Source organism: Gordionus sp. m RMFG-2023, chromosome 2, assembly GCF_954871325.1.
Source record: "Gordionus sp. m RMFG-2023 chromosome 2, tfGorSpeb1-WG-v2, whole genome shotgun sequence".
Lineage (NCBI taxonomy): Eukaryota > Metazoa > Nematomorpha > Gordioida > Chordodea > Parachordodidae > Gordionus > Gordionus sp. m RMFG-2023.
The window spans coordinates 39,506,283-39,526,210 of record NC_088776.1 but is presented as its reverse complement, the minus strand read 5'-3'; the positions used below and the strand labels follow the sequence as shown (position 1 = coordinate 39,526,210).

The 19,928-nt window shown below is 26.1% G+C and overlaps 1 protein-coding gene across 1 annotated transcript in view; it reads left to right on the top strand.

Moving 5' to 3' along the window:
• LOC135923607 (solute carrier family 12 member 1-like) overlaps window positions 1–19,928 on the top strand; it is a 47,480-nt gene that overhangs the window by 15,316 nt on the left and 12,236 nt on the right. Inside the window, exons 4-16 of the mRNA XM_065458452.1 lie at window positions 10,346–10,441; window positions 10,596–10,735; window positions 10,966–11,082; window positions 12,090–12,201; window positions 13,611–13,735; window positions 14,466–14,717; window positions 15,114–15,221; window positions 16,285–16,408; window positions 16,715–16,816; window positions 16,968–17,123; window positions 17,793–17,892; window positions 18,969–19,080; window positions 19,671–19,805. Of these exons, the coding sequence (XP_065314524.1) occupies window positions 10,346–10,441; window positions 10,596–10,735; window positions 10,966–11,082; window positions 12,090–12,201; window positions 13,611–13,735; window positions 14,466–14,717; window positions 15,114–15,221; window positions 16,285–16,408; window positions 16,715–16,816; window positions 16,968–17,123; window positions 17,793–17,892; window positions 18,969–19,080; window positions 19,671–19,805 (1,679 nt within the window). The remainder of the gene's footprint in view (window positions 1–10,345; window positions 10,442–10,595; window positions 10,736–10,965; window positions 11,083–12,089; window positions 12,202–13,610; window positions 13,736–14,465; window positions 14,718–15,113; window positions 15,222–16,284; window positions 16,409–16,714; window positions 16,817–16,967; window positions 17,124–17,792; window positions 17,893–18,968; window positions 19,081–19,670; window positions 19,806–19,928) is intronic.

Here is a 19,928-nt window from a genome sequence, read left to right as displayed (position 1 = left end):
GACGATTTATCAGCTAATAATAGCCTATTTAGCTGCTCCTTCCAATTAAGTTAATAAAAGATCAGATCATTAATACATTATTATATCTTCATTAGTCCCATGTTGTTGTGAAGATATAAGAGGCCTCTTGAAAATTCTCTAAAATTCTTGCCATTCACTTTTGTGAGCAGAATATTTTAGTATCAAATGAATATTATCATATTGATAAATAAGGAATTAGAGACCAAGGAAATTGGCTGAACTATATCAATTATAAAATTATTATGACTTTATCAGCTAATTTATAAACACCTGGTTTTGATGGTGTAGGATTAATCAATTTAGTTTGTATTAAATTTTATTTATTGGATATACCCTCTTCTAGTACCTACGACAATGTTATCGAGATATCTTTCGCTGAAATTTTAGGTGTGGACCTTCTAATTCTATTAAAATTATGAATAATATCCTTCATATTTATTTAAGTTGAAAAGCTGCCTGATTTATTGAACGATATAGTCCTTTACTATTTTATGCATCTAATATTAAATCCTATATTAATATTTTTTATTAAGTCCAAAATATTTTCAAATTTGTAGAAAAGCAATTCCATGATATCATTTTTTATTGAAATGTGGTTATCACTTGTCTTAAAATTATCTTCCATGTCTATCTCTATTGGCGGCGTTTTATATTTTAAAAACTTGATAAAATTAGATTTTTTAAAGCATTTTTTGAACTATAAATTAATATTAATATAAAATTAATTATTAAATAATAAATCTATTTTTTTATAGTAGCAATTTATTATATTTTAAACTACTCTCTAAAAAAGGAGAGCGTGCTACCGCTGTCGCTACTTTTGTTTAAGTAGCCTATTAGCTAATCTAAAAAAAATATTTAACAAAGCGCTACCTAAAAGAATATTTACAACTCTAGCTGCCTATCTTGTGAATTTCAGGCAATTTTTCCTTAATTATTTGTGAATCTTTTAATTTACATGCATAGTATTGAGGATTTTGCTAAGAGTTTTAGATTCCCAATTTTAACATTAGGTGCAGTGCATCACCTTTCACCTTATGTGATATTTATTAAAAAAAAATTGAATTTAAAAAAAAATATTATATCCATATTCGGAAACATTTTTTATGGATGCATATTTATCGGTTTTCGGTCCCCACATACAATTACATTTGAAACTAAATTTGAACAACTCTGGTATATTTTACTTTTTAAAATTTATTTTGTTACTTTTCAATAAACTTTATCGTATATATTCATGGTTTGACGTTCTAATCTATTAAATTAATTTTAGCATGAATTCATGCCAACCTAATATCTATATTTAACTTGGTTAAAAATAATTTGTAATCAGAAATTATCATTTTTTTAATCGGTTTTAATATGAATCTGCACAATAAATTTTAAATGTTAAAAAAATGACAAAACATTTTTTTAAATGCCCCCCCCTCTGCAGAAAATTCCTGGTTACAAGCCTTTAAATAGAATATCAATATTATGAATAATTAGTTTTCAGAGTTTGTTTCCTTAGAGATTCCATATTACCCTAGAAACAGGCTTATTGAACCATAACTTATTTAAATATGAGTTATATTTTCTATGATTACAATAATGTAAATTATTAGTAAAATTGTTATTTAAAAAAGGAATAAAAGATATCTTCATATTAACATTCACAAACAGGTGATTGATTAGTCTATTTAATTTATACATTGTCATCTAGATATTTTTTTTATTCGTCATATTTATTTTGTTTGTTTTCCACTTAATGGTTTGACAAAAAAATACATTTTAAACCAACCATAGAATTCATTTGAAAATACAATTTTGTAGTTTTTATCGACCTTTAATAAAACATGTAGGTTTAAATTTTATTTATGTTGAATAAATAAAGATTTGTCTAAGCCCAAAATTTTAAGACTAAATCTAGAATTTAGGGCAATCACTGTTGTACTCATTTTTTAAGGTGGTTCTAAGTATTTATGAAAAAATTTGTCCTTATCGGAAAATTTTTGTTTAAGGCATAGAACAATTTTCACCTCTTCATTGCAAAAATAATTTTTTTTTAAATATCAAAAAAATTTACTCGTTTATAACATGCAATGTTTGGAAGAAAACAAAATTCAAAATGATATTAATATTTTTTGTTATTTATTGGAACTTTTAACATTTTAAAATCCAGATAATCTTGATCAACTATATATCGATGTATTTCGATTTAGAAATTTATATCGGTTCATTCCGGTTTTGTAAGATTTGATTTTTTTAAAAAAATTATTCATAATACGTATTTTTTTTTAAAATGACCCATTAACACTAATAAAAATATTAATCTTAAACAAAAAGAATAAATTAGATTTTTTAAAAAAAAATATTAACTTGAATAAGAATTACCAAATTAAGTAACGCAAACTATACTATTTAAAAAAATATATATTTAAATAATGCTGAGGCTGTTAATCATTATAATTAAATATAATTAAGAAAACCGTTATGATAAATCGGTTTAATCTAGTTCGTAAGCATTTATAACTTTCATTAAACGCTTCTGTTAAGCTTCCAAAAAAATTACAAGGGTTCATTGCAATTTCACGGTTCGGATTATATCCTTAGAACCATCTGTTATTTTTTTGAATAATGAAATGCGTGAAATAATTAATGCGATGGTTAAATATGATAACAACTATAGACTGACAATCGTAATGTTAATATGAAATCATAAACGAGAGCGTTTTATTATCTACACTCGATAATATAAAAATAAATGGAGTAGGGCTTTCAGAAACATAAAAACAAAATTTATAATAATATGCAAAATTTTTTGGTTTTATATGATCAAATCGAGTTATAATGGCATCAGTTACTTCCCATTTTTAGTGCATTGAGTATCAGTCTAATGTTTTTAAAGATATTACATGTAATTAGTTCTAACTATAAGATTAATTTCAACTCTTAATAATCTACAACCTCTATAACCAGGATTTCACGAAAAAAAAATGCCTTAATGATGTGCAGCGATGAACTTTATTGATTTTTTTATGTGTTTTATTGAAATTAGATATCGCCATAATTTTATCCTTATATAGGTTAGCGGCAATATATTATTTTTCCAACTTTAAATCATTTTTTGAACGCTTTTTTTAAATTTAAAAATCTGATTTTACCAAAAATGTATTTCAGCATGTTTAGAATACCTATTTTATGTATTGTAGACAATTTTGCCGCTAACCTTTAAAATATATGAAAAAAGAATATAAATTATATTAAGTTCAAAAGTTCATGGTAAAATTGTCTGAAATTCATAGGGTAAGTATACGTGATGGAAATTCTGGTGAAATCAGATGTTTAAATTTAAAAAATGACTTATGCTGTGTCCTAGGTCGGCGTAATACTTATTGGCAGTAGTGTTGTTAAACGGCTCATTTTGAGCCTATTTTTTAAATCGGCTATCTCAATATTTTAGCAAGAAAAATTATGCCTATGCCTCGAGATTTTGTTAATATATGTATAGATCTTTGTTCCTTCAATGAGCAAAATCTTCAGGCTTGCGTAATATTTTTCTGGATGGAATATTGAGTTATCCGTTTTTAAAAATCGGCTAAAAACGAGCCGTTTAACAATACTAATTAGCAGGCCATTTAGCTCTCTTAAGTATCGATTAAATAGCCCAAAAAGCAAAAGAAAAAATGAAAAAAAAATAACCAAAAAAACGAGAATAAAATGCAAAAAATAGCAAGGCCACCAAATACTTAAAATAAACCAAAAGAGGGTGTCCTCGATTATTTTAGCATATACTAAAAAGCAATTAAGTATCCAAATTTAGCCAACCTAGGACATGGTCTTAAGGTTGAAAAAATAAATTGCCCAAAAAAACAAACAAATTTAGTTTTTTAATAGCGTCTGTATCCTTGTCAGTTGAGTGCATGGATTACTGATCCGATAGTTCTGGGTTCGAATCTAGCAAGAACCATATTTTTTTCTGAAGTCAATTAGGTGATCCCGTCTTACCCTTTATTCATAATTAACGCGAATTCGCTGCGAGATATACAAAATATGCTGTATTTTTGTATTATTCGCGCTAACTGTGAATTCAGGGTTAGAGGGACGAAATAGATTAAGATGGTTTGGGCATGTGGAACATATGATAAAAGATAACTGGCTAAAGAGATGCACCTTGATAGAAGTAGGAGGATCAAGACTTAGAGGAAGGCCCTAGATGACATGGACAAATTAGATAGCAACGGATATGAGAAGCATGAATCTTACAATATTGATGCTCAGGAGTGTCAAAAATGGAAAAGAAATCAGAGGGAAAACTGGCCTACCTAGGTAAACCTGGAAATCACCATAAAATGGAGAAGAAGAGGAGAGGACCGCATGATTTCGTTAATATTATATTAAAATACAAGTGGGTTATTTGTCAAATTATTATATGACGACCAACGTTATATATCATTTACCCTTATATTTCAAATCAATTTTTTTATAAAAAAATACATTTTTACGTTAAAAAATTATTAATTTATTTTGTTATTTAACATACATAATAATAAATTTAATAATGATTCATTTAACTACTACATTTTAAATTTCAAATAAAATTAACTTGAAAAAACATTTAACCTTTAATATAAATAATTTTAATTATAATTATATAATAAGGTACAAAAATAATGAAAAATCTATTCTTTTTTAGCTATTTTAAAATTTAAATTAATATACATTTTTTCCCCCGTTATAATTTTTTGATATATTGTATGATATAATGCCATAACTAAAATAAATTGTTTTGGAAATGGAGGGGATGGGGCACTCTTTTAAAAATTGCACATTGTTCATGGTTTTTTTTTATCCTTTACTCCGAATATAATAATACTAGGTTCATCATTTTTATAATAAAATTTATAAATAAGCAGCTTATAGAAATATGAATAAATCAAAGTTGTTAACACTCCTGCTCTAAATTAAAAAGGAGTGCGGCTTCTTAGCCGCTTTTAATTCTAAGTTTTATCATATAAAGTGCACAAAACAAAAACAAAATCATGCTAATATATTTTATTCAAATAAAATGATGCATCAAATTATAATTTGTTTGCTTTTAAAAAGTAACAAATTTTCCTTCTCGCTTAAAAACAAACCTATTTAGCTATATTAAACAAGCGCTCAACAGAAGCACTAGAGGGAAGAGGGGTATTTCTTTTTTCTAAATTACTTTTTAAAATTGTTATTAATTATCAATAGAGCTGTGCTGATCCACATATTTTTCACCGATCCGATATTGGTTCAAAACCGATCTGACATTTATATTGATTTTTCACCACCCCTCTTAACCAAATGTAATTAAGTAATCAATATTTTTTATGCAAAAGAATTATGCATTTAAAATTTTTTTATTTCAACTATAATATAAAAAAAATTATATTTTAATAGATAAAATAAATATAATAATATATCCATTTTATGTTGGTTTATAAAATTGTAATATTTAACATATAAAATTATAATATATTAGATTTATTTTAATAAATATAAGAGCCTCTAGATTTTCAGGCAATGGATCAGAATTTTTCCAAATATTAGTTTTATTAAGAATGGCTGATATAGTTGGCTGACTTTCATGGCTCTTTTTTTTAAAAAAATTTGATTTTTTTTCTCTAATATCTCGTTCTTTTTGTATTAGCTCTTCGAATTCTGTTTGATGGAATCTCGTATATTTGTTGTATTAAATAAATTTTTCATTATTCCTCCCCGTGAAATTAGAATTCAGCAAATAACGCATTTTGCAATTTATTTAAAATAATTCTTTTATTTAAAGTATAAATAATAAAATTGGTGTTATTTTTTAAAAATATTAAAAATAAATAAAACTTTGGGTGTTCCTTTCTATTTTTAAAAAAAAACTTTTAAAATCTATTTTAAAAAATAAATAACATTTGCATAGGTAGGTCTATAAGTCGAAAGGCTTGGTAATACGAAAGGCTAAAAAATAATATTGGAAATAAAAATAACAAAGAAAATAATTAATGAGATATTTGATTGATTTATTGCTTTTTTTAGAGAAGAAATATTATAATAACATTACATTATAGTAATATATTAAAAATATGGAAATTTTAAGATCTTTTCAGTTTTTTTAATAATTTTTGAAATAATTTGCGGTTTTTAAAAATTAATTTTATTATATTAATATTTAAATTAATATTTTTAATTAAATTAATATTTGGTTATGATTTTATATATTAAGTAAGTATAAATATATTGTAATTACTTGATAAAAGAAGTAAATGAGAAATATAAATTTTTTTAAGTTATTTTTAATTTGAGAAAGCGTTCAAGAGGGGAAAGGCTTAAATCTTAAACGTAATTTTAAATATAATTATATAATTTCCTATCCAAAACCGCTTAGATGTATTTTTTTACGTTTCCGGTTCAAAAAATATTTTTTTTGTCGCGACATTTTATAGGGGAAAGGCTAACATCTTAAACGTAATTTTGAATATTATTATATCATTGAACTCAGAATTTAATTTCCTATCCAAAACCGCTTAGATGTATTTTTTTACGTTTCCGGTTCAAAAAATAATTTTTTTGCGCGAAAGCATTTTAGAGGGGAAAGGCTAAGATCTTATACGTAATTTTAAATATAATTATATCATTGAACTCAGAATTTAATTTCCTATCCAAAACCGCTTAGATGTATTTTTTTACGTTTCCGGTTCAAAAAATATTTTTTTGTCGCGAAAGCATTTTAGAGGGGAAAGGCTAACATCTTAAACGTAATTTTGAATATTTTTGAACCGGAAACGTAAAAAAATACATCTAAGCGGTTTTGGATAGGAAATTAAATTCTGAGTTCAATGATATAATTATATTTGAAATTACGTTTAAGATGTTAGCCTTTCCCCTCTTAAACGCTTTCTCAAATTAAAAATACCTTAAAAAATTTATATTTCTCATTTACTTCTTTTATCAAGTAATTACAATATATTTATACTTACTTAATATATAAAATCATAACCAAATATTAATTTAATTAAAAGTATTAATTTTTAATTTAATATAATAAAATTAATTTTTAAATATTATAATATTTTTTCTCTAAAAAAAGCAATAAATCAATCAAATATCTCTAATCATTCTTTGTTATTTTTATTTTCAATATTATTTTTTAGCCTTTCGTATTACCAAGCCTTTCGACTTATATAGACCTTGCGCATTTTCATTGTTTAAAAAAAATTATTTAGAAAATATCATTAAAGTAAAATTGAAACTCAACTCGGAAAAATTTATTATTTTAAATAATAAATATGATGTAATAATAATTCAAAGTTTCATTATTCAAAAGTTTTAAGAATTGCATTTTTAGTAAAAGGATCGGATCAGGTTTTTACAGGTATCGGTCCGATCAGATATTTAATATCGGCACATTATCAAATATATTTATTTGGTATTGTTTGTTAAAATTTCTTTATTTAGTATTATCTTTATTTCATAATCAATTCTTAAAAATCATTTGATGGTATTTTTGATGTAATTGTATTGTATGTATTTTTGTTTGAGGATTTGTTTTCTTATGAAATTATTTATTAATTTACCATTTTGAGACCTGTTTACCCATTCCCAATTCATTTTAAGTGTAATATGGATAATAGTTTATAAATAGTTGAAAATCTGCAAAAATGTTTTTTAAAAAGTATATTATTTATTTTTATAAAATTATAAACCTTTTATCAATGCCATGTATAAAAGACTCTACAAAAGATTAGCAAAACTCTAAACCTGCAATATCATTTAATCTTGAAGTGAGTCAGAAATAGTTGGAGTTAAAAAGACCCATATCCATATAAAACTAACCTTCAAGGATCTTCAAAGTTTTTGACAAAAGCTCTATAACCTTAAATTTATTCATTTCTGAATATTAATTAAAATTATGTTTAAAACATCTTATGCAATAAAATTGAAGGAGCTGATAAGCGCAGCTCTTCTGCTTTAGATCTCAAGCAAAGCTAGCTCCCGCTCCTGATCTGCGTTTTTGATGAGCGCCGCATTTTAAGAACACTGGAATTAGGTAGTATTTATGCAAGTTATTATAATCAAATATAAATTAATTTGTTATTAGTAAACAAATTATATTTCCTACTGGGGGTGTTCGAACGAGGCTTGGACCTTGACAAAATTTTTAAATTTAATTGTTCTTCTAACATTTTTATATATGTTATTTTCCAGAATAACCCCAGTTCGCGTCTAAGGTATATCTCTTTTTTTTATCTTCCTCATCCCCATTTCACTTCTAGATTAAGGGCTTTGCAAATTTGTGGTTTCATACTATTTTATATATTAATATTGTTGACCATATTAGTAGGAGTTGTTTAATTTGTCGATAACGAATTATAAATTATATATTTTTTTGAATAATTAAATATAATATATTTAATTTAAAACGAAAATAAGAAAACATTTTCAATATTTATAGGGCAAAATTTTTAATTCTGACATTTCTAAAGAGCACCATGAAAATTTGCTGATGGCTTTGGAGTTTTGTTTTTACGATATAAAATATTCACTAAAACTTGTATATTAGCTCTTTTTGTCGAAAATTAATAGTAGACTAAAAAATAGGCGTAGACATTGGCATGAGCTATTTAGATATATAATATCAACCTTAACCAAATATTACATAGCTTGTATTTGTTTCAATTTTTTTTTAAATTGTCTATTTTTCTATCCCCATAAGGAATTATGAAAAAAGAAATTGATATTTGATAAATCATTTTATAAGAGACAGAATTTAGAACCCTTGGATTGGTACAAATCTAATGGCCTAAACTAGAACTTGGAACTTTGATTTGCAAGACCTAGAACCATTTTAAGATTTTCAGGAATCGGGACCGAAACCGATTGACAAAAGTCAGAAACGGAACTGACCATTTTTAGTTCTAGTTATAAACTCTGATTAGAGACATAAGTGTATAACCGAAAGGGGAATGTTCCAAATCACCCGTTTTCGTTAATATCAATGTCTTTTTAATAAAAATATTTTCCCTACACTTCCTTTACCCCCTCTCCCTTTTTAAAAAATGATGCAATATATCAGTTAAACTATTTAAAGATTAAAAAAAAAATGTTACCAAGTGTGCCTAAAATTATTCAATAGAATTTATGGTTAAAAACCCCACATAATAGTGCTCTCCCCTTTGCAAAATCGTGTTTACGCCTATGATCACATACCTTCACTAAAACCATGACTAGGCAATAATATAGTATTACTCTAGAAATTCAGGCCAGGTCAGAAAATAAATATGAATTACAAACCCAGGCTGGGCCGTAAAACTAATAAAGATCGCTATGAAAATATTTGTTGATCTTATTTTAGCCATTTTTCTAAAGCCATTATATGACTGTGCCAAACAAAATTTATACAATTTTATTTTTGTAAAACCAAAAAAAAAGACATTTTATAGCTGTATAATATCTAAATTTTCTTGTAAACAAATATTAATTAGTTGTATCATTCAACGTTCTTTCTCAAAATATCCTCAATTTATATTCGCGATTCTTAAAAATTAATAAATTCATCATTAAATTTTTTTGCATTTTATTATTGAGGACAGATTGTTTGCTTTATATATTTGAGGTCCGCATAGAATCTGATTTGTACCTGTCCTGGCCCCAATGTTTTATAAATGATTTGCCCAGCCAACTCTGAACCTATTTTTTAATATTTGTCCCACCAAGCCAAACATGAGGTGAAAATAAATTTTTGTCCCACCCGACCCGAATTTATTTGGTAGAAAATTCAATTTCTCATTTTTATTATATTTTTTATTTTCCCCATTCAATTCCAAGTCTAACAAGTTATTTGATCCCGAAATATATTCATATCAATGTTAAATGTATTCTTTTTATTTGTTTTAGTAAATTTAAAGTTTTTTTAATCCATACCTTTAATATCTTTTCCTTTTTCTTCATTATGTTAATTCAAAAATTAGTTGGGGTTTTTACCTTCCTTATGGCTCGGCTTTGAGCCATATCAACGACAATTTTTTTATCCAACATGTTCTTGAGGATGTCTGCCTCTATTTCGTTAGCCCGTAACCTCAAGATCGAGAATTTGCCAAATCAGGTTGAGTCAGTTCTTATCACATGAGCTTTTAAATCGAAGGAATTGCTAGTTATATCGTTTAGGAGTGCTAAAAAGTCAATTTTATTTAATTATTTACTAGATCAGCTCAAAAAACTTTTGTCGTTTTTTGTTTAAGTGGATAATATTTTAGGCGTTCTAATAAAATCTAAGTGACGCCGATTATAAAATTATATAAAAACAACTATATAAATATATTTATAGGATTATCAACTCTTATTATAATCATTTCGATGATCGTAATTATAATAACTGCGATGTCTATGGCCGCTATCTGTACGAACGGAGAGATCAAAGGAGGTAAGTTGTAAATTTGTTATTTATACATAATTATTTTTTATGAGAGACTTTTCATTTTCTTCCATTACTTCTCATACTAATTCCTTCAATCAAACATTCATCAACTAAATTTACATATATATTATAATGTAATGTATAATAAAATGAAATTAAGGTGGTGCTTATTACATGTTATCTCGTAGTTTAGGCCCTGAGTTTGGTGGCGCCATCGGCATAATATTTTCTCTAGCTAATGCAGTTAGTGTTTCGATGAACGTAGTCGGGTTGGCCGAAACTATAGTCGACATGATGCAAGTTTCGCACATATAATTTAGTATATTTTTATTTTAAAATACATGTAACTTAAACGTTTAATGTAATAAAAGAATAAAATAGTCGGGATCTGATATGATTTAGGGTTACTCTATATTCTCTAATATGAGATTAATAGGGTTAGAGTATGAAAATTGAATTTATTTTCTCTTTCGTGAATAATTTTTTTTCCTATTATTTTTTAAGCAAAATTTTGTTTTCATTATCAAAAGCATTATGGTGGGACAACATACGGTATTAGCACTTCTAATTGGATAAGAATTATCGGTTGTTCTGTAACCGTTTTATTGTTAGGAGTAGTTATGGCTGGTTTAGAATGGGAAACGAAAGTAATAACATTTATATTCATTTATTATCTATGTTGTAAGTTCTGAAATGTGGTAAAAACCTAAAAAAAAGTGTTCTATACAGAATAAATTGACTACCTCCTTTAATTTAATCAAATAGAAATAATCGTCAACGAATTGCTCATCTTATGGAGGGTTGCCTTATAACTATGAATTTTTATTTTTTTAAAATAATTTATAATAATTTTTTTTGTCAGGTTCAGCATGCTTGTTAAAAAATAGTGATGGTCACGGTTCGGTCTTTGGTCCGAACCGATGCACTCATACCGAATCGGACCATGGTTTCAAAAAGATCGATCCAGTCGTGGTCCTAAATAAAAAGACCGGTCTCCGGTCTTTATTTTTTTTGTATTTTAAAAATATTTTTGTTTTTACCTTTAAATCTTGTTTATTAGGACTATTAGATGTTTCTTTGAAAAAATTATGGTTTTCATATTTCAAAAATAGAAATGAACTAAAAATTCACAAACGAAAATAATTCCTCTAGAAAAATAACCTAAAATATACAAAAAAATTAGGTTAAAAAAAAGTATTAATTGAATAATAAAGCAAATTTAAATATTTATAAAAGACCGGTCCGGATCACTGTGGCCTCAAAAAAGAATCGGTCTCGGGCTAAGACCGATAGGACCGAAACATTGATCTTTACTAAATATCCTTTGATTTTTTTTCTTTTGAATTATTGTAATAATTTTTATCGTAATAGTTTATAAATCCAAAAAGTTATATTAAATGAAATCTTATTTACTTAGTTAGATACTTGTAAATAATATGGGTTGATTTCTCTAGAATCCTTAAATAAATTTATGACATCGAACTTGGAAAAAAATAGTAAAATATCTATGTTATAAACCTTATTTGATTAAATCTTAGAAGGCTCTTTTATCTCATGAAATTGCTACAAATCCTATTAAACATAAACATAATATACTTTTGAAATTTGATTGGCATTCTTATAATTCTTATCTTTTATCATGATATCGTTTTAGACCCAACTCGTATTTTTAGTTTTGTTGCTACTATCTTTCGTGAATTACTTCGTCGGCACAGTCATCCCTCCTACGCCTTACAAAAAATCGAGGGGTGTAATGGGATATAAGGGTAGAATTTAATAAATTTTAAATATATGTGGTGACGTTTCTAACTGATGATAATGCAAGGGTTTGGATTAAAAATATATAGAATATGGAAAGAGTTTATATATCGTCGCTTATTGGAGTGCTCCAATTGATATTTTTGAAAAATGGGAGTTAGCTTTATAAATTCCTAGATGTTAAGATTGTTAATTTATGTGTAAACCAAAATTTGGATAAAAATATTGAGCTTTGATATAGTTATCTCGATTTTTACTTTGCCTATTTAGTATAATTTATTTAATTATTGAATAATTAAGCTTATTGTCTAACGCCATAAGCCAAATATTTGTTAGGGCAAAGGCAAACAAATGAAATGTAATATTTTTTTTATATTAGTCTGCTTTATTTAATTATTTAACTATATCATCTTTTTAGCCCATACCGATACAAACCGTATCTTTTCCATTCTTTCCTTAATTTAGAAATTTGTTTTAAAATATCAATTCATAGTAATTTTATACTAAAATGATTTTTTAATTTATGAAAGCGAATTATTATTTTGGGGTATCGGCCCCTGGTATCTTTTAAAATTGAAAGTATCAGCTAGTGAAGTATAACCGTATACCAAATCTAATAAAAATAATTTATGCATATACGAATATAAAGTTGTCAATATCCTTTTATTAATGTTAAAAATAGGGATCTTTAATAAATAATTTGAAATAATAAATAATTAAGAAAGTTTTTTTAAAAAAATAAATTTTTTTTGGGATTATATTGATTATTTGGTCTTCAATTAATTTATCTTTGCTTCAATTGCATTTTGAGGCTGTCAAAAAACATGGATTCAATTGAAAAAATAAATAATAAAAATAATTAATTTTAATTCAGTCCCCAAATTTTCTATGCCAATAAGTTTAGCAAGAATAATAATTTGAAAAACTTAAAATTCGATATTTCGGTTCAAACGATCTAGAGCACTCCAATATTCTAGCCAAGATATATTTTAAAATAATAGCTCAATATTTGTTTCTAAAGAATTTCAAAAACTCGACAGTTATTAAATCGCACCGAAGCCATTTAAATTACTCTATGCTATAAAATTCATTCTTTTTTTATTTCGGCGCCTTCAAAAGCAAAAAGATTTGCTTGCATTAATTTTGGCATATTGAACACGTTTTTGTTTTTCCCCGGCGACTTCGACCTCATTGCTTGATAATTTTTATAAATTATTGAAGTTAATTTTGGAATCTTACCCAAATATGCTACTTGATTGGCAGGCAAACTGTTCTTCCTATACGTTTAACTTATAAGAACCGAAATATAAGGATGGTGATTTTATAGATAAGGTCTACCATCCTATCACCTTTATAGACTTTATATTGTTTACTTATAAAAATGTATATTATATTAAATTTTTCTATCATTGTTCAGGCGCGATATTTAAAGAGAACTTTGGGCCATCTTTTAAAGGGGAAACATTCTTCTCGGTATTCGCCATATTTTTTCCTTCTTTCACGGGCTTTCTAGCTGGTTGTAACATATCCGGTGATTTAAAAGTATAGCCTCAAATGATTACTTATTTGTTTAAAAATAAGGAATTGAAAATGTGCTATTTAAGATCATTTCGTAGAAGCGCTTCTATTTATCAATACTTAAAATTTTGATAACAATGCTACGTTAAATTTTGAATTAATTTTTAGGGCAAATTGGGGAAATCAAACATTATTTTCTTCTAAATAAGGCCATAGTTTTAACTTTTGACTTGGTATAGCGTTATCAATTATTATAACAGGAATCTTAACTAGAGAACTGCAACAAATGGGCTTCGGGCCGGGCTCGGGCCTGTTTTTTTTTAAAAAATTAGAGCCGGGTTGAGCCTAATATTTTTAAAAAAAAATTGGGCCGGGTCTTAGAAATTTTTTAAAATATATTTAAATTTATCAATTTTATTTTTTTATATAAAATAAAAATATTTGATTTTATTTATAGAACTAGACGCCATATAACATAAGTCTTTTATTTTGAGTAATTATAAAAATTAATTTCTATAAAATCGGGCCGGGCCGGTAAATTTTTTTTAAAAAACGGATTCGGGCCTGGTCGGCCTTTTTTAAAAAAAATTAATTTCGGGCCGGACTTTAAAAATTAGGCCCGATGCAGATTACTAATTTTAACCCAATACCACCACAAATTATTACTTCTATCTACTAGATATACTTTGCAAATTTATTATTAAATTAAAACTTCTTGCCAAATTTTTAATTTTTTAAATTATAATAAATATAGAATGCCCAAACAGCCATACCTAAAGGTACTTTTTGGGCCATTTTTATAACTAGCTTTTCTTATTTACTAATGGTTTGGACATTTGGGGCTTCCGTTATCAGGGATGCTTCAGGAATATTATCTGATTTATATCTCAATTCCAATCCCAACAATTCCATGTTGAGCGTATCAGAGCTTATAAAGCCCACAAGCGCTTTGAGGGAATGTTTACCTGGTAGGGACTGCAAATTTGGACTTAGAAATGATTATCAGGTTTGGTTTATAAGTGTTTAATAAATTAATATTTGGGCTAATCAAACCATTTTTGGTAAAAATAAGTATACAATCTCCTAACTTCTATCCCATACACGTCATCAATCAAACCAATAATATAATATGATATTTTTAGCGCTACATGGCCTAAGACCTGGTCTCCTTTAATGTTTATGTTATTTGCAACCTTATTTTTTTTAAAAAGTATTTAAATACTAATTTTTATAAGAGATAATTATATTTTAATTCCTTTAATTAGCTCCTCTTGTAATTATAGATAATTTGACCAAAATATACTCGTTCTTGAATGAGATATTCTAATAGAAGATTTCATTTTTTTTTTAAATTTACAAAATAATGAACATAACAATGATTTTTTTTTTAAAATGTACATAGACAGCTGAATTACAATCAGCCTTTGGCCCTATAATAACTTTAGGAATTTTCGCTGCTTGTCTCTCATCTGCTATAGCTTCTCTAGAAGGTTCTGCTAAAGTTTTTCAGGTATCAAGTTTATTTTAACCCTTTTTTTACAATTTATATAATATGTACGAGTGTTGGGTTGATCTGATTAATAAGTACAATTATTGGAATAACAATAATCGCTGAATTGATACTTATAACGAATATAAATAAAAAATTATGACAAAATTAATAATAATACCGTTTTTATACTTAATAGAATAATACTTGTATATAAAAAGTTCCTGCTTTTTCAGTTATAAGCTTACCCGCTTTTACGGTTTTTAATTCTTAATTCTTCTGAAAAACTTTAAGTGATTGCGTAATTTATTTGCGAATAACAAAAATCTCCGTATTTTTTGATATTTTTCATTTTTATCGGTATAAATAATAGAATATCAGAATTAAATACCAAATTTGTTCACATAATTTGATCAATAAAATAAAATATGACCTAACAAGATAAAAAATTTCCCCCTCCTCCCAAGCTTAGGGGGGCGATTACTTTTACTGAAAAGTATTAAAGTTAGGTAGATATTATATATTAGGTTTAGTTTATTTATTTTTTAAAAAATGGGTATATACTTTTAGTTTAATAAAATATTCACCGACGTGTTTAAATATTTTATTAAAAACGTGGGCTAGTTTAAATTAATTTATTTATTTTACTGGTAATACAATTAAAATAATGGGAGACAAAAATGTTTATAGATAAAAATTAATTATAATATCTAAAAGAAAAATATTTATTGACAAATTTTATTAAAATACTGAAGAATTGATAAAAATTTTATTATTTGTACTGGTTTTTTAAAAAAAATACTTACTGAAGTAATTATAGTACCAAAAAGAAATTATATTTGACAAATCTTATTAAAATACTGGAAATTGCATGATGAGGAATATTGTTGTAATGATACCTATTACCATTTATAATTTTTTAAATTAAAAAAAAAGACTAACAATTTTGGTATTGTGATAAGAATATTTTTTATAATACTGTCAATTTCGAATCATATACCATAGAACAAATAAGAGCCTGTTAGAATTAGATTATCTGAGACTATTATCAAATATGGTTAAATAAATTATTCTTTTAAAAAAGGCCCTTAGCCGAGACAGGTTATTTCCTATACTCAGTTTTTTCGCGGTGGGTACCAAAAAACACGGCGAACCTTTCAGGGCTTATTTCCTCATGTTTTTCATAGCAATATTGTTCATCCTTATGGGTATATTATTAAAAATTTTATTTAAAAAAAATTACTTTACATTAACATCAATTTATTCTAAGTTTTTCGTTTATTCCTGGATAAATATAGGATAAATTTTTTTTAATATGACATTTTATTTTTTGAGTTTTTATTTAGATAAGATTTACAACGTAAAAAAATTTATTAAATAATTTTGAACATTCAAAAACTTAATTTTTTAAAGGATATACACATGCATATCTCAGATATAAATTAATTTAAAATAAGCCAAAAATATTTGAAATTAACATTTTTTATCCTGTTATCAAAAACAACTTAATCTAGCAAATTTGAACATTCTGGCACCAATTATATCCAATTTTTTCCTCATGTCTTTCGCGCTCATAAATTACTCATGTTTCGACGTGTACATGTCGGGTAGTATTGGTAACCAAGTTGATAATTATATTTCGTTTTATTTTAATTCAATTTTTTTAAAAATTTCTTTAATAATTATTTGATCAATATAATTGTCAATTAATTTTTGTGTTTTTTTTATTCAAAAATATTCGATTTATTTTTTTTATATCAATCAAAGGCTTCAGACCTGGCTACTCCTATTACAATCATTGGATCAGTTTAATCGGTGGCGTGATGTGCATAATTACAATGTTTCTCATTAAATGGTGGGCTACCCTGTTAACGTTCTTTTTCGTGTTTTTCTTTTACGGTTACGTGCATTACAAAAAACCAGGTCAAATTTACCTCCTCTACTTTACTAATCATTTTTGCGATGTGATTAGAAATTGAATTAATCGTTCAAAAAAAAATAGGGATATTTAAATGTAAAAATGTTTTTTTTTACATTTGACTCGAGGTAGAAAGTGGTTATGTATTAAGTTATTGTACAAAATAATAGGCTAACACCAAACTATATTAAATTGATTATGGAAGTTTAAGAGCATAGTAAACTATTTAATGAGATCCAAATTCTCATGATTTAAAAAGTAAGCACATGACCACCCGGCCCAGAACTTTTGATGCCAATAAAATTTTTTATTTAATCAACGGGCGGGATAAAATAATTTTGCTAAATAATAACGTGAATATAATAATTAGAAAAAACTATCTCGGAAATTATTGAAAATTTATACATTTATATTATAATTAACTAATGCTTGCCCTGTGGCAATTTAATATATATAATTAAAAAAATGAATTGATGTTAAATGACCTCCAACTTCACTTTCGTCAGTTTAGATAAAATCATTATTAAAAAACATTATTTAGGTTTAACATAAAGCAAACAATTACATAGGTTTAACCAGCAAACAATTACAAAAATTATAAAAACAATCCAGAATATTTTTAATATATTATTTTAAAAAAAATTAAATTAATCCTGTTAAATAATTTTATACAGATGTCAACTGGGGTTCATCTAGTCAAGCTCACGTTTATAAAAGCGCTCTTGCTTGGGTCATGAAACTCAATCAAACGGAAGAACACGTCAAAAATTTTAGGTATCCTTTTATTTTCATCGAAGTAATGTTGACGGACGTAATATTTATCATTCCTGAGGAATAATAGAATCCTACTAAAGTCTCTTTTTCATTTTTCCCCCCATAATTATTATATAAATATATAAAAAATATCTATTGTTTAAAATTTATGTATAAGGTGATTTCTAAGTTTTAAAAAAGGCATGTTAAATATAAATAAAAATCAAAGAAATCGATGGAGAAAATCCATATAACCACAGAATATCTTTATCAGAGCATGATCTGATTAATATTTTATGTATTAGAGGCTATCAAGGACAGACCCTAGTCCGCACCCTTCGGCCAAATATAAACTTAGTGTAGGGGTTCATTTGATGCTTAAAAGTCGATTTAAATAGTTATTTTAAAATAATTTCTCTAATGATAGATTCCGGTCGTTTTCTATTTTTTTATCTATTTAAAATTTTCCTACTTCTTAGCATTCTATTTTTTCCATTAAAAAAAGGTGTTTATAGTCAAATTTATCTAGTTTGAACTCTTGATAATTTGGGTACCTACAAATTTGACTAAAATTTTGAGTCCCAATCAAATTATTAACTACTTATATTAGTATTGTTAAACGGCTCGTTTTGAACCGATTTTTAAAGACGGCTAACTCAATATTTTAGCCAGAAGAATATTGCTTAAGCCCCAAGATTTCGATAATACATGTCTAGAACCATATTTTAACAAAATCTTCAGGCTTGCGTAATATTTTTCTGAATAAAATATTAAGTTAGCCGTTTTTATAAATCGGCTCAAAACGAGCCGTGTAACAACACTAACTTACATTAGAAAATGCCTTGATAAATCTAACAACTGTCTAAGTTGGGCAAATATCTTTGTCCCAAAGGTACTCAATTAGACAGGTTTTATTGTATATATGTTGCTGGAAAGATGGTTAACAATAATGGGATTAATGATTGTACCAAATAATCGAACATTATTTAAATTGTAAAGTATTTTAAGATAACTAAAGCCACGCATGTATCTATAAAAAAATATGAATCCATAATTTCATTTACTTTAAAGTAAATGTATTATAAAAAAAATCAAAGACCTCAAATTTTGGTGCTTACGGGTGATCCCAGAAGCCGTCCCACATTGCTGGATTTTGTCAATTACTTCACTAAAAATCTAAGCCTGCTCATATGCGGATACGTCATGATAGTAATTTAAAATTTATATTTTAAAAAAAATAACATTATATAGATTTTCCTTTTTTTAAATTGCACCTTTCAAATGTATAAGATATGATATTTGGTAAGATTTCGGTTTTTCTGTTTATTAATTATTATCAGAAATGCACTGATACATCGGCCAATACCCTTGCCACTTTTTAAAACGAAATATAATCATATAAAAAAAAGAAGTTTATTTGAAAATTTGAAGTGAAAAAAATATAAGAATTTTTCCCGGTTCTTCATTTCCACATAAATTTTTTTTTCTTGTATGTTATTCTTCATAGTAAAGCTAATTTTCTCCAATAAAATTAAGAAGAAATAGTAAATGAGTTGATGCTTTCTTTAATAATATCGGTTTTATTATCATTAAAATATTCAATATGACAATATGATGGAGCCTAATATTTTATTTTTAAACGCTTTCTTTCTTCTTCCTTATCTGGAAAGAAAGAGAAAATGATATTAGATTGAATTTTAATATTTTTTCCTTTTAGAATTATATCTAATCATTTTCTTGAACTTTGTTTAATTCGTTATATGAAGATCTATCTGTATAAATTATTATTTCAAAATAAGGAAAACACTCCCGACTACACGAACCCACCTAAATTAAAAGAGATTTATGAATTTCTCGATAAACGGAAGGTTAAAGCTTTATACGATAACATTAGAGCACCTAATTTGAGGCAAGGCGCTTTTGGGCTACTCGAAGTAATTATAATATTTATTTATACTTTTCTCTGATTTATAATTCAATAGCTGTTAATTGTGTAATTTATTACCAGTTTGTTGAAGAGTAATAATATTTTGTTTGATCTAATCAGTCAGAAATTT